The 15,543-nt window shown below is 37.5% G+C and overlaps 1 protein-coding gene across 4 annotated transcripts in view; it reads left to right on the top strand.

Moving 5' to 3' along the window:
• Positions 1-15,543, top strand: part of MTUS1 (microtubule associated scaffold protein 1) — a 168,305-nt gene that overhangs the window by 94,235 nt on the left and 58,527 nt on the right. For all 4 annotated transcript variants that reach the window (XM_047716237.1, XM_047716250.1, XM_047716244.1 and 1 more), the window contains one exon: positions 3,621-3,659. In XM_047716237.1, coding sequence (XP_047572193.1) covers positions 3,621-3,659 — 39 coding nt within the window. The remainder of the gene's footprint in view (positions 1-3,620; positions 3,660-15,543) is intronic.

The raw sequence follows: 15,543 nt of genomic DNA, 5'->3' as shown, positions 1-15,543 counted from the left end.
ATTCTTAGTGAACTAAAACAATGAGATTGAAATCTATAATTTAATTCCCACCTTTGGTCCAAACTTTGTACTTTTTTCTGTTCTTTTTCTTTTCCTTCCTTGTATTACTCACTTAGTAATTACCATGGCTATGAAGAAGAACTTTCAGTTTACAAAATACGTGGTATATACTTAGTATGCAGTGTTTTCATGCAGCTTTATCCCCAAATCTGAAGTGGATTTTAAGCACACTAGAAGTTGGATTTGTGCTTAGTGAATTGAAAGACTGCTTCACTGAAAGAATTATGAATGAGAAACTTAAAGTAGACTGTGTGACCCATGTGAGAGGTGGTGTTAGTTTTTTTAAGAGAAATAATTTTATTTACACTACTAGTAGATCTCAGCTACTGTAGTTACTCTGGGATATAACCATCTTATCGATAACAGGAAAAATATCTTCCAGTATTTCAGTTTTAACAGAGTGAAATTGCTTACTTATAGAGTAAGAAACAATTAATGATTTTGGCAGGCAGGGGGGAAATAAAAATTATGTATCTCCCTTACCCCGATATCTAGGTTAAAATATATCTAATGAATTTTCTTTATTTCTATTAGTCCTAAAAATAAAGGAAAAATAGCTTGCAAATATATTCTTAATAGACAATTTAAATTAGAAAACAGTTTAATGAAAACAGTGCAGTGGTTTGTATGAGTGAACTGATAAGGAGGTAAGAAAAGTATTCAGAACTGGACAGATAACATGTTGTCAAATACAAGTGAGGGATGTCTGCCAGGATGACACCATTTTCAAGCACTCGTTCGACTTTCACACAACTCAGTTTTACCTTACGTTCAAGGGAAATACAAAATCAGTAGGTTATGCTCCTGAGTTGGAGTTAGGAACCCCTTTTTTTGGCTTGTAAGATTAGCCTTTTGATCTTTTTTTTTTTTTTTTTTTTTTTTTTTTGAAGATTTTATTTATCCATTTGTAGAGAGAATGAGAGAGCCCAGCAGGGGGAGCAGCAGGCAGAGGGAGAGGGAGAAGCAGGCTCCGCACTGAGCAGGGAGCCTGATGAAGGACTCGATCCCAGGACCCTGGCATCATGACCTGAGCCAAAGGCAGATGCTGCATTGATTGAGCCACCCAGGTGCCCCTAGCCTTTTGATCTGATAATTCCTCTACTTTTAACAATGACAGAATGTGGCAGTAGCCACAGTGGCACACACCCTCATGCCTGCATGTCAGGAAAAACACAGAACCAGACAGGGTTCTCTTCATTCCATTAGCCGTGAGCACCTGTTGTGTTTTCTCCACTTTTTTCAAGGCGTGGGGTGTACACACTCTTGTGTCTTGCTCTTTATTGTGTGGTGATCACAAGAGTGGCTTCCTTTGCAAAGGCTGTGCTGTAGTCTGTCTTCCAGTTCCATAGTTCCTGGACTCTTTCTGGTTTCTACCATGGCACATAATACCGAGGTGAGCGAACATTTTCGAGTGTGAACATTCATTGCTTCAGATCCCAGTAACTTCTAATGGGGTGTCCTTGAAAGAGGAATCACCAGTTAAGCTGTATGAATCTTTTTGAAATTGTTAACATGTTACTCAGTACTTCTCCAAAAAGACGTTAGTCTCTCATGGAAGCGTGAGAGTGTCCGTTGCTGTTCCTCCTTCTCAACATTTGTGTGTATGTATGTAAGGAACCCTATGGTAACTTGAGGTTAATCACCTAGTGAATATTGATCAACCCTTTCTCTTTCTACACTACTGAAGAGAAAAAAGGCATAAATATTGACAAAAAGATTCTTCACTGTGCCAGCAGGTTCTTACCTGTCCATGGTCTTAAATAAGTTTCTAATGCATCCAATGATCCATTGCTGGAATGACATTCTTGCTGAAATGACATCAGTATGTGAATCTGTTGGGGGGGGTTGTTTTGTTTTGTTTTACAGATTTTATTTATTTATTTGGCAGAGAGAGACTCACAGAGAGAGGGAACACAAGCAGGGGGAGCGGGAGATGGAGAAGCAGGCTTCCCTCTGAGCAGGGAGCCTGATGCAGAGCTCGATCCCAATACCCTGGGATCATGACCTGAGTGGAAGGCAGACGTTTAACGACTGAGCCACCCAGGTGCCCTGAATCTGCGGTTTTTATTGATGATGATAAAGCCCCAGCATCTACACATCCACCAGTAACTGAAAAGGGATGTCAAACTCTGATACTAATTAACTTGCAGAGAATTGGAACCTCATGATTCCACTGATCACTTTATGGAATAGGGAATTCCAGTTTTCTAATATGTCTTGCTGTTGAATTTGCAAGCTTTCTTAAATTCCTGTATCACAGAGGTTTTACTTGAGTGGGAATGAATGATTTTCATTTATAATGGCCACACATTTTTTTTCCATTTTATTTTATTTCTTGGCCACACATGTTTTAAAAGGTTTTATTGGTTGATTGATTGATTTGATGGAGTGTGAGTGAGCTTCAGGAGGGGCTGAGGGAGAGACAATCTCAAGCAGACTCGTGACCTTGGAGCCTGACACAGGGCTGGACCTCACAACTGTGAGATCATGACCTGAGCTGAAACCAAGAATCAGGCACTTAACGAACTGAGCCACCCAGGGTCCCCTAATGGCCACATAATTTAAGACAATGTAGTCTCTGAGATTCTACAGATAGTATGTGGCAACCATTCTAACTAGTAATTTGCAGATGATGATGCTTTAGAATGACCATCTCTGGGCAAGTAGAAGCACTCCTAGTTTTCTTCTAGTGCCTGATCTTCGTAGCTCTGTACATATTACTGCTACTTGTATTTCTCGTCACACTTATTAATGTATAACTGACAATGTAGTATGTTTGGTGATTTGATACACATACACACTGCAAAAGGGGCCCCTGGTTGTGTTTCATACTGTGTCAGTTTGGAGAAGAAGCTTCAGTATTTTTTCCTTCCTAGCTGAGTAGCAAGTGAATTGGATTTAATGCCTGGCAGTTTTACAAATCACAACTAGCGGTTGTCTTTCATAAATACCCTGCCTTTTTTGCTGCATCAGCAGTGGAATAGCATTAACTGTGTAATATGCATGTAAATTCAGTCCTGTTAACATTTGCACTCCAGCTGTTCTTTACTGAAAATATACTCTCATTTTCCTGTCCTGTATGATTTGTGACCGTGAATTCATATCACCCTTTAACTCTCATCCTAATGTTATTTGGATTATCATTTTATGCCTAGAATATACTTGTTAAAGTTGACTGTATTTCAGTGGTATTTCTTGTCTAGAACCTAAGATTTACATAATGGATTTTTTGGGAAAATACTCTTGTTTTGGGGCACCTGGGTGGCTCAGTCGGTTGGTCTTTTGCCTTCCGCTCGGGTCATGATCCCGGAGTCCTGGGATCGAGCCCTGCATCGGGCTCCCTGCTTGGCAGGAGGCCTGCTTCTCCCTCTCCTACTCTCTCTGCTTCTGTTCTCTCTCTCATTGTGTGTCTCTCTGTCAAATAAATAAATAAATAAAATCTTAAAAAAAAAAAAAAGAAAATACTCTTGTTTTGAAAATATTTTTAAATGGCTATTTTTTGTGTGGTATTTTACTCAAAATGTGTTTTTTTTTTTACAAATATTTCTTTTGTTTTTTAGGTCCCTCAAGAAAAAACCTATTTACCACTTTTAATGTGGGTAAGTGACAACTTTAAATATGGAGGGAGAAAAAAGAATCTTTTTATAAAGTCATGTTATCATTGCAAGTACTTGAATATATTTACAGTGATTTTTTTTTTTTTTTTTACTGTTTTGCTTAAAACAGAATTTCAGGTTTGTGGCATAAACTTAACTGCTTATGACTTGGACCAGCATAGGTTAAAACTTGGTCAGCACGATTAACAAGCAATCCGACACAAAAGGACATTTTATTAACAACAGATAATTTTAGTTTTTTAAAATGATTTTTTAAAAATGTGATCTAAGGCGCCTGGGTGGCTCAGTGGGTTAAGCCACTGCCTTCGGCTCAGGTCATGATCTCAGGGTCCTGGGATCGAGGCCCGCATCGGGCTCTCTGCTCAGCGGGGAGCCTGCTTCCCTCTCTCTCTCTCTCTCTGCCTGCCTCTCTGTCTACTTGTGATCTCTCTCTGTCAAATAAATAAATAAAATCTTAAAAAAAAAATAAAAATGTGATCTAAAGTGGAGAATATAATTTTTTCTACGATAAATGCTCTTTTAAAATTGTATAGTATTCCATTGCTATATCTCAGCATTGGGTTTTAACACCTTTTAACAATTCAGCTTCACATTTTTCTGTTCCTTTTTACACTTCTACTGAGCAAACTTGCATCGGTCTTTAAAATCACTTCACACATTTGAAGCACAACTGGGAATTGAAAAGTTTTGTCTCTTGAGAAGCCATAAAGATTCATGAATTGTATTACTACAGTCCAATATTTGGTCTATAGTTGATCAGGTCCCCAAATACTACTGCACTTTCTAATTTAATATTCATTTATAAGACAGTTATGTGGCTTCTAAATGCATTGAAGATTAGAACAGGAATTTAAAAGGGAGAAAGGTATTAGAGCATAATGACTACAGTTTATCATGCTTGTGACCATGTTCAGTGCTAAGAATATAACAGCAAGCTAGAGATGAACAAGGGCCTTCTCTTCAGGAAGCTGGGCAGGAGGTGTAAGTTTGTGAGGCCCTGTATTTACAAAGTAACAAAAATAGGGTTGATATATTAGTATAAGGAATAGGTAATACCCTTGATGTTGCCAAGCTGTGTCCAGTTTCTCAGGTTAATCAAACGTGTGAGGGAATTATATTACAATTGTTAACCTTTTGTGAGCTCTTAAATCTAGAGCTCTAAAACCATCTAGAGTAATTTAAATTCTAAATGTCCCCAATAGCCTGAGATTGAATATATTTTTACTAAATATTTTCTAATTAAAAAAAAACCTAAAAAACTATTCTAGACACATTGAGATTTTTATTTTCTTTTGTTTTTAAATTCCTAGCAAAACTGGGTATTTCAGGGGGAAAGAGAGCTAATATGCTGTAGAATGATTTTATGTTATAGAAAATCAGATAACATTTAATAGGAAGCTAGATGGTATAACTCTGTTTAACTGAGAAACTTCCAGAATGTTTTCCAAAGTGCACCATTTTACATTTCCACCACAGTATATGAGGGGTCTAGTTCCTTCACATTCTTGGCAACACTTGCTTTTATCTTTCTTTATAGCCATTTTAGTGGGAATGAGATGGTATCTCACTGCGGTTTTGATTTGCATTTCCCTGATGGCTAATGATGTTGAGAATCTTTTCATGTGTTTATTGGCCATTTGTAGGTCTCCTTTGGGGAAACATTTATTCAAATCCTTTGCCCATTTAAAAATTACTTGATATATCATTTGCAAAAATTACTTGTTGAATGGTAGGAGTTCTTTATATATAACCTTAATAACCAGATCTTTATCAGATCCTGATTTGTGAATATTTTCTCCCACTCTTTTCACTTTTTAATAGTGCCATTTGAAGCTCTAATATTTCCAGTTTTGATGCAGTCCAGTTAATTGGTTTTTTTCTTTTGTCGCTTAAGCTTTTTTTTTAAAATTGAAGTATTGCTGACATACAATATTTAAGGTGTAGGATACAGTGAGCATTTATATATAGCAAAATGATCACAATAAGTCTAGTTACCATCTGTCACCACAGAAAATTATTAAGATATTATTGACTGTATTCCCAATGCTGTACTTAACATGCCTGTGATGCATTTATTTTCTAAGTGGAAGTTTGCACCTTTTAATCTCCTTCACCCATTTTCCCATCCCCCAACAACTTTTCCTCTGGCAGCCGCCATTTTGTTCTTGTACAGTTGACCCCAGAACAATATGGGTCTGAACTGCATGGGTCCACTTATACATGCCCTTTTTTCAATAAATACAGTATAATGCTGTAAATGTGTTTTCTTTCCTTTTAATTTTCTTAGTAACATTTTTTTTCTAGCTTACTCCATTGTAGGAATATAGTATATAATACATATAGCCCACAAAACATGTGTTACTGTACTCTTTATGTTATCAGTAAGGCTTCTAGTCAACAGTAGCCTAATAGTTAAGTTTTAGGAGAGTCAAAAGTTGTGTACAGATTTTCAGCTGAGTGGGAATGTCAGCACCCCTAACGCCTGGATTTCTCTAAGGTCAACTGAATTTATGAGTCTATTTCTTTTGTTTTTTAGGTTCCACATATAAATGAAATCATATAGTATTTGTCTTTACCGTCCAACTTGTGTCTCTTAGCGTAATACTTTCTAGGTGCTTATATGTTGCTACAAATGGCAAAATCTTACTCATTTTTATGGCTAAGTAATATTTCATTGTGTATCTATACCACATACTCTATCCATTCATTTATTGATGGACATGTAGTTTACTTCCAATTGGTTATTACAAATAATGCTGCATGGAGTATAAGGGTGCATATGTCTATTCAAGTTAATGTTTTCATGTTCTTCAGATAAATATCCAAAAGTGGAATTGCTAGATTGTATGGTATTTCTATTTTTTATTTGTTGATGAACTACCATATTGCTTTCCATAGTGGCTGCACGAGTGAATGTTCCCACCAATGGTGCATGAAGGTTTTCTTTTCCTCACATCCTCACCCACATTTGCTATTTCTTGTCTTTTCAATAGTAGCCATTCTGATGGGTGTAGGATAATATCTTACAGAGGTTATGACTTGCATTTCCCTGATGATTAGTAATGTTGAACATCTTTCCATGTATCTGGTGTCCATCTATTATATGTCTTTGGAAAAATGTCTATTCAGTTCCTCTGCCCATTTTTAATTGGACTCTTGGTTTGTTTTGTTTCATTTTTGGTGTTGAGTTGTGTAAGTTCTTCATATATTTTGGATATTAACTCCTTATTGGATATATCATTTGCAAATATCTTCTCCCATTTAGTGGGTTGCCTTTTCATTTTTTAATGGTTTCCCTTTTGCAAAAACTTTTTAGTTTGATACAGTTCTAATTGTTTATTTTTTTTATTGCCCTTTGCTGAGGAGACAGATGCAAAAAAAATTATTGATAAGACTATGTTTTTTAGTTTTATTTTTCAGGTCTTACATTTAGGTCTTCAAACCATTTTGAGTTGACTCCTGGTAATGTTTTGAATAAAGGTGATGACCATGTGCATCCTTGTCTTAGTCCTGCTCTTAGAGGAAAAGCTTTCAGCTTTTTACTGTTGAGTATGTTGTAAGCTGTAGGTTTGTCATATATGGCCTATATTATGCTGAGATATATTCCCTGTATACCCATTTTCTTGTGAGTTTTCACCATAAATGGATGTTAAATTTTTTCAGATGCTTTTTCTACATCTATTGAGATAATCATTAGATATTTATCCTTTATTTTGTTAAGGTGGTTTATCATGTTGATTGATTTATGGATGTTGAACCACCATTGCATGTCTGGAATAAATCTTACTTGATCATGGTGTATGATCCTTTTAATGTAGTGTTGAATTTGGTTTTCTAACGTACTGTTGAGGATTTTTGCATCAATGTTCACCAGGAATGTTGGCCTGTGATTTTTAAAAAAAAATTTTTTATAAACATATAATGTATTATTAGCCCCAGGGGTACAGGTCTGTGAATCACCAGGTTTACACACTTCACAGCACTCACCATAGCACATACCCTCCCCAATGTCTATAACCCCACCACCCTCTCCCGATCCCCTTACCCCCAGCAACCCTCAGTTGTTTTGTGAGATAAAGAGTCTCTTATGGTTTGTCTCCCTCCCAATCCCATCTTGTTTCATTTATTCTTTTCCTACCCCCAAACCCCCCACATTGCATCTCCACTTCCTCATATCAGGGAGATCATATGATAGTTGTCTTTCTCTGACTTATTTCGCTAAGCATAATACCCTCTAGTTCATCCACGTTGTTGCAAATGGCAAGATTTCATTTCTTTTGATGGCTGCATAGTATTCCATTGTATATATATATACCACCTCTTATTTATCCATTCATCTGTTGATGGACATCTAGGTTCTTTCCATAGTTTGGCTATTCTGGACATTGCTGCTATAAACGTTCAGGTGCACGTGCCCCTTCAGATGACTACATTCGTATCTTTAGGATAAATACCCAGTAGTGCTACTGCACATAGCTACCCTATGACCAATTGCTGGGTCATAGGGTAGCTCTATTTTCAACTTTTTGAGGAACCTCCATGCTGTTTTCCAGAGTGGCTGCACCAGCTTGCATTCCCACCAACAGTGTAGGAGGGTTCCCCTTTCTCCGTATCCTCCCCAGCATCTGTCATTTCCTGACTTGTTAATTTTAGCCATTCTGACTGGTGTGAGGTGGTATCTCATTGTGGTTTTGATTTGTATTTCCCTTATGCCAAGTGATGTGGGGCATTTTTTCATGTGTCTGTTGGCCATCTGGATGTCTTCTTTGCAGAAATGTCTGTTCATGTCCTCTGCCCATTTCTTGATTGGATTATTTGTTCTTTGGGTGTTGAGTTTGCTAAGCTCTTTATAGATTTTGGATACTAGCCCTCTGATATGTTGTTTGCAAATCTTCTCCCATCCTGTCAGTTGTCTTTTGGTTTTGTTAACTGTTTCCTTTGCTGTGCAAAAGCTTTTGATCTTGATGAAATCCCAATAGTTCATTTTTGCCCTTGCTTCCCTTGCCTGGCCTGTAATTTTAAGGCTACTATTTCCTTACTGATTTTTGTCTGATACCTACTTATGTAAATGGAGTGTTAAAGTCCCTGATCTTATTATACTATTGTTGATTTCTTCTTTTATGTTTATTAATATTGGCTTTATCTATTTAGGTACTCCATATTAGGTTCATTGATGTTTATAATTTTTAAATTGTTTTTGTTGAATCGACCCCTTTATTGTTATGTAATTCCTTTTTTTGTTAGTCTTTGCTATAAAGTCTACTTTGTCTGATGTGAGTATTGCTGTCCCGGTTTTTTTGTTGTTGTTGTTTCTATTTGCATGGTATATTTTTTTCCTATCCCTTCACTTTTAGTTTGTGTGTCCTTAGGTCTGAAGGGAGTCTTGTAGGCAACACACAGATGGGTCTTGTTTTTTCATCCATTCAACTAGCCTACGTCTTCTGATTGGAGCATTTAGTCCATTTAAATTTATTTTATTTTATTTTTTTATTTATTTATTTTTTTAAAGATTTTATTTATTTATTTGTCAGAAAGAGAGAGAAAGCACACAAGCAGGCAGGGAGGCAGGCAGAGGCGGAGAGAGAGGCAGGCTCCCTGCTGAGCAAGGAGCCCGATACGGGACTCGATCTCAGGACCCTAGGATCATGACCTGAGCCGAAGGCAGCGGCTTAACCCACTGAGCCACCCAGGCATCCCGAGTCCATTTAAATTTAAAGTAATCATTGAGAAGTATGTATTTATTGCCGTTTTGTTGTTTTCTGATTGTTTCTGTAGTTCTTTTCTGTTGCCTTCTACTTCTCTTGCTCTCTTCCCTTGTGTTTTGATGATTTTCTTCAGTATTCTGTTTGGATTCCTTTCTCTGTATTTTTTTTTTGCTTATGTCTTATGGGTCTTTGGTTTGTGGTTATCATGAGATTTATATGTAACACCATATATAGCGATTTATGTTAAGTTCGTGGTTACTTAAGTTTAACATTTTAAGCACTACATTTCTACTCCCTCTCTCTCAGTGTTTGATGTACTTGATGTCATATTTTACATCTTTTTTATTTTGTTATACCTAAAATAATTATTGTGGATGCAATTGATTTCACTGTCTTTGTCTTTTAATCTTTTATACTATTTTTATAAGTGGTTGGCCCACTACCTTTACCATATGTATGCTTTACCAGTGAGAATTTTTTCTTTCATTATATTCTTCTGGTTATGACCTTTTCTTTCTTCTTCTTTTTATTTTTTATTTTTTGATTTATTTATTTTAGAGAGTGAGCATGTGCAAGCACGGGGAGGGGCAGAGGGAAAAGATGAGAGAGAATCTCAAGCAGAGTGCAGACCCCGATGAGGGGCCAGTCCCACAACCCAAGATCATGACCTGAGCCAAAATCAAGAGTCAGACACTTAACTAACTGAGCTGCTCAGGAGCTCTATGACCTTTTTTGTTTAAAGAGGTCTCTAACATTTGTTGTAAGGCCAACTTCATGGTGGTGAACTCCCTTGACTTTTGTTTGTCTGGGAGGCTTTTTATCTCTCTTTCATTCTGAATGATAATCTGGCTGGAGAGAGTCTACTGGTTGTAGATTTTTTTCTTCTCAGATTTGGAATATAGCATGCCACTGTCTTCTGACCTGCAGTTTATGAGATAAAGTCAGCTGATAGTCTAATGCTGGTTCCCTTGTATGTATCTGATTGCTTTTCTCTTGCTGCTTTTAAGATTCTCTTCTCATCTTTCATTTTTTAAAAGATTTGATTTTTAAGTAATTTCTACAGCCAACATGGGACTTGAACTCACACTTCTGAGATCAAGAGTTGCATGTTCTACCCACTAAGCCAGCCAGGTCCTCCTTATCTTTCTTTTTTTTTTTTTTTTTTTTTTTTACACATAATTATTAATGTGTTTTCTTGTCAATCTTTTGGGGTTCATCTTGTTTGGGGCTCTCTGTGCTTGCTTGACCTGGATGTCTTCCTCAAGTTAGAAAAGTTTTAAGCCATTGTATCTTCAAATAATTTTTCTGTTCCTCTCTCTATTTTATCTCCTCTGGGACCCCAGAATACAAATGTTAGTATGCTTGATGTTATCATACAGGTTTCTTAAACTATCCTCATTAAAAAATGTTTTTTTCTTTTTGCTGTTGAGCTTGGATCATTTCCACTCCTCTGCCTTCCAGATCACTAATCCATTTTCCTGCATTCTCTAAACTTCTGTTGATTCTCTGTAGTGTATTTTTCATTTCAGTTATTGTATTCTGAGCCACAATTGTTTTTTTTGTTTGTTTGTTGGTTTGGTTTGGTTTTTTTTAGATTTTATTTATTTGTGAGAGAGGGAATAAGTGCACAAGCAGGCAGAGAGGCAGGGAGAGGGAAAAGCTGCTGAGCTGGGAGCCCAAAGCGGGGCTCAATCCCAAGACCCCAGGATCATGCCCCAAGTCAAAGGCAGACACCTAACTGAGTCACCCAGGCGCCCCGCCATGATTGTTTTTTTTTCTAATGTTAGCTATCTCCTTGTTGAACTTCTTACTCTGTTCCTCCATACTTCTTTTGTGTTAGATGAGTTTATGAATGTTGTTTTGGTCTCTATATCAGTTGGATGGCTTATCTTTATTTCATATCTTTATCTTTATTTCATTTAGTTGTTTTTCTGAGGTTTTTGTCTTAATCTTTTTTTTTTAAGATTTTATTTACTCATTTGACAGAGATCACAAGTAGGCAGAGAGGCAGGTGGGGGTGGGGGAGAAGCAGGCTCCCTGCTGATCAGAGAGCCCGATGCGGGGCTAGATCCCAGGACCCTGGGATCATGACCTGAGCCAAAGGCAGAGGCTTTAACCCACTGAGCCACCCAGGTGCTCCTTGTCTTAGTCTTTTGTTTGAAACCTATTTCTGTCTCCTCATTTTGCCTGTTTGTTTGTTTCTCTGTGTTAGGTAGATCAGCTATGTCTCCTGGCCTTGAAGAATTGGCTTTATGTAGAAAGTGTCCTACAGGGCCTGGAAGAACAATCTCCCCTGGTCATCAGAATCAGGCATTCCATGGTGTCTTCATTTTTGGGGTGTGTGTTCTTCCTCTTTCATTGGCTCACTGCTTTTGCGGACAAACCGGTGGGTGGGGCTGGTCCCGCTTCAGTTCGGGGCAAGAGCTGCTTTAGCAGGGCGTCATTCTGTCTGGGGCTGCCTGCTAGGTGTTACAGGTAAAAGCTTCTTGAGTTGTGCGGAGATACTGGTCCCCTCTGGGTTCTCTGGCCGGGTGAGGTAGGGCTGGAGCCACTTTGCCTTCTGTTATGGGTGTGTTGAATATAGCACATCCACAGAGGAGTGTGGGGCAGGGCGAGTTGTGCTGCTAGTGTCAATGGAGAGTGTTAGAACTGGTACCCACAAGTGTTAGGCCAGCTAGACAGGAGAGTAAGAAATGGCACCAGCTAGCACTTCTGTCCTGGGGAAGTTCCTGTGGATCCCTGCCCCTTCAGTACATGCCCTGTAATTAGTCACCAAATCTCATTCATGTATGGCCCAGATGCTTTTGAAACTGCTGCTTTGCTGTGTCTCAGAGCAGGTAAGTTTGTGCACGACCCTTGTTGAGAATGGAGTCTTTGTTTTCTGTAGCCCTCCTGTTCTCCCAGAGTTAAGCCTCGTCGATTTTTAATGAGGGACTCATTTCTGGGTGCCAGGCCCTCAGGTGAAGGTGCCCAATGTGGGGCTTGAGCCCCTTGCTCCTCAGGGAGCATCTCTGGAGATGTTATTTTGCTGGAGGTGTGGGTTCCATAGACACTGTGTCTCTGCCCTTCCTGCCCTTCTTTTTTTTTATTATTATTTTTTATTTTTTTATAAACATATAATGTATTTTTATCCCCAGGGGTACAGGTCTGTGAATCATCAGGTTTACATACTTCACAGCACTCACCATAGCACATACCCTCCCCAATGTCCATAACCACACCACCCTCTCCCAACCCCCCGCCCCCAAGCAACCCTCAGTTTGTTTTGTGACAGTAGGAGTCTCTTATGGTTTGTCTCCCTCCTGATCCCATCTTGTTTCATTTATTCTTTTCCTACCCCTCAATCCCCACATGTTACATCTCCCCTTACTCCTATCAGGGAGATCATATGATAGTTGTCTTTCTCCGATTGACTTATTTCGCTGAGCATAATACCCTCTAGTTCCATCCATGTCGTCTCAAATGGCAAGATTTCATTTCTTTTGATGGCTGCATAGTATTCCATTGTGTATATATACCACCTCTTCTTTATCCATTCATCTGTTGATGGACATCTAGTTTCTTTCCATAGGTTGGCTATTGTGGACATTGCTGCTATGAACATTCGGGTGCACATGCCCCCTTCCTGCCCTTCTTGATGTTACTTTTCCTTTGTGTCTTTGTGGAAGAGCTGTTCTGCTAGTCTTGGGGGCATTCTCAGAGCGTTGTCTATTTGTAGTTGAAGCCTTGGTGTGTCTGGGGGAGGAGGTAAGCTCAGGATTCTCCCACTCAGCCACCTTGATCCTCTCTCTGGTTCTAATGCTCTGTAGAAGCCGTTGATCGATGCAAAGTCATGAAGCTTTATGCTCTATTATCTTATAAGATTTTTAGACTTTAAGCTCTTAGGCTTAGGCCTGTGATCCATTTTAAGTTAATTTTTGTAATTGAAATAGAGGGTCCAGCTTCATTGTTTTACATGTAGATATTCAGTTGTCCCAGAACAGTTTGTTGAAAACACTAATCTTTCCATATTGAAATTGTCTTGGCACCTTTGTCATAAATAGTTGCCCATAAATGTGAGAATTTATTTCTGGACTCTCAAATCTATTCCATGGATCTATGTGTCTCTCTTTGCTAATACCACACTGTTGCTTACTGTGGTATATAATAAGCTTTGACATCAGGTAGTTTGAATTATTTTAACTTGTTCTTTTTCAAGATTCTTATGGCTATTCTGGGTTCCTGGAATTTCTGCATGAGCTTTTGGGTCAGTGTCTATTTCTGCAAAAAATCAGCTGTGATTTTAATAGAGATTGCATTGAATATATAGATGAATTTGTGGAGTATTGTTATTTTTACAGTATCAGGTATTTTGATCTATGATTATGGGAGATCTTCCCTTTTAGTTAGATCTTCTTTTTTTTCCATCAATAATTTTGTAGTTTTCAAGATACAAGTTTTGCAGTTCTTCTGGTGAGTAATTGTATTCAATCCTTTCTATGCTTTAGAAAGTGCTATTGATATTGGTCACAGTAAAAGTGCTGGTTAAATAAATCTAATATGTCTAACTTAATCTCCATTAAATCTGAAACATGGAAAGGGATTCTTCATTCATGTCTCAAGTCTATAATCATATAAGCTGTTACAAAGGATATTTTTTTGATAGGCATAGTAAATAATCCCAGTATATTATCCCTTTCTGCAATAAACTATTAGCATTAGACGTTTTTCCTTTTCACAATGTCAGACTGACTTTATGCCTTATTTCCAAAGCATATCATTGACCTTTGGCATATAAGTAACCCTTGACAATTATGGTTATCAGATTGGCAAATTAACTCCTGATTAAATGAGAAAAGAAGTGGAAATTATGAATCATGTTGTGGTTTTCTTTGGCAAAGCCTTTATCTATGGAGTAGAAATGAGGTATATGACAGATTTAGAGAATTCCTGTCTCCAGTTAACCCTTAGTAATCAATGTTGTAATAACAGCAGTGGAGAAGATGTATTTTAAAGAGTCTGTATTGCAGTTTAATCTCAATTATGTGGCATGAATATGTATTTTTTTTCAAAATTCATAAACGTGACTTTTCCATTTGTTTTCCAAGTTGATGGTTACCTATTTAAGACTAACTTAGTAATTATGATGAGCCCACTGAAGAAAAGTCAGTGTGTTGGCTTTTAGAGAGGTAACTTTGATGTTAACTTGTGTCCAAATAGACCATGACTTGGGACGGATCATGTAAGCTCTCTGATAAGTTTCCTGTGTAGTTGAAATCACTGACCACTAAGGTTTCTGCTATAATATTCTATGACTGCAGAGCATCTTGACTTTCTTCATATTCTGCTTGCAAATCGTCTTTTAGATGGTACAGAAGACATTGTTCCACATACAAACATGTTCTTCTGAGTGTTAAATTTTAAGTATTTATACTATGGCTTTGAGATAGTTTTCTTTTTTTTAAGCACAAATAGTGGTGAAGATTAATCTGACCATCTCTTCATATTCTTTTGCTTTAGTCACTTAATTGTAAAGTTTGCTAAATTCTAAAAAGTTTAGCATGTAGAGGTTTAAGTGTCACCCCTTTTTTTTTTTAAATTTTGTGATTTTAAATAAATACAGATAACTTTATGTCCTGTTTTATTGCTTTAACATGAGTTATCACTTCTAGGGACTAGTATATTTAGCATATGCAGAAACTTTTAACTATTCCTCTTAAATATTTGAGGTACTTCTATTACATACGTAAATGATTCTATGGTTGGGCATTTCTCACTTTCAGGGCTTGGGGAGTTTACTTGGGATAGGTTCTTGAAAGTAGTTTAAGTAAATCAAAACCTATGTATTTGTCGTCATTTCACTCAGATAAGTGAATTGTTTTCCAAAAGCCCCATATCCCTTTATACCATGATTGCAACAGAAGAGCTTTGGTTTCACCATACTCTGGCCAACATTGGGTATTATTTTTAAATTGTGACTAATGTAATAGTTGAAAAGTGTATGTCCCTGTTTTAGCTTAACTTTTCATCAGTTACTTCAAAGACACTTCGATTATGTTATAAGACAAAGAGGAGCAGGAAGAGTAAATTTTTGAGGTGTTGAATATTGGTTTGAATCCTAGTCTTGCCACATTCTGCTTGTGTCCTGACCTTAGGCTGTTTGCTAAGCCTCTCCAAGTCTC

The sequence above is a fragment of the Lutra lutra genome, chromosome 2, assembly GCF_902655055.1.
Source record: "Lutra lutra chromosome 2, mLutLut1.2, whole genome shotgun sequence".
In the NCBI taxonomy this organism is placed as follows: Eukaryota; Metazoa; Chordata; class Mammalia; order Carnivora; family Mustelidae; genus Lutra; species Lutra lutra.
Note: the sequence above shows the minus strand (reverse complement) of the source record. Positions and strands in the feature narration are given on the sequence as shown.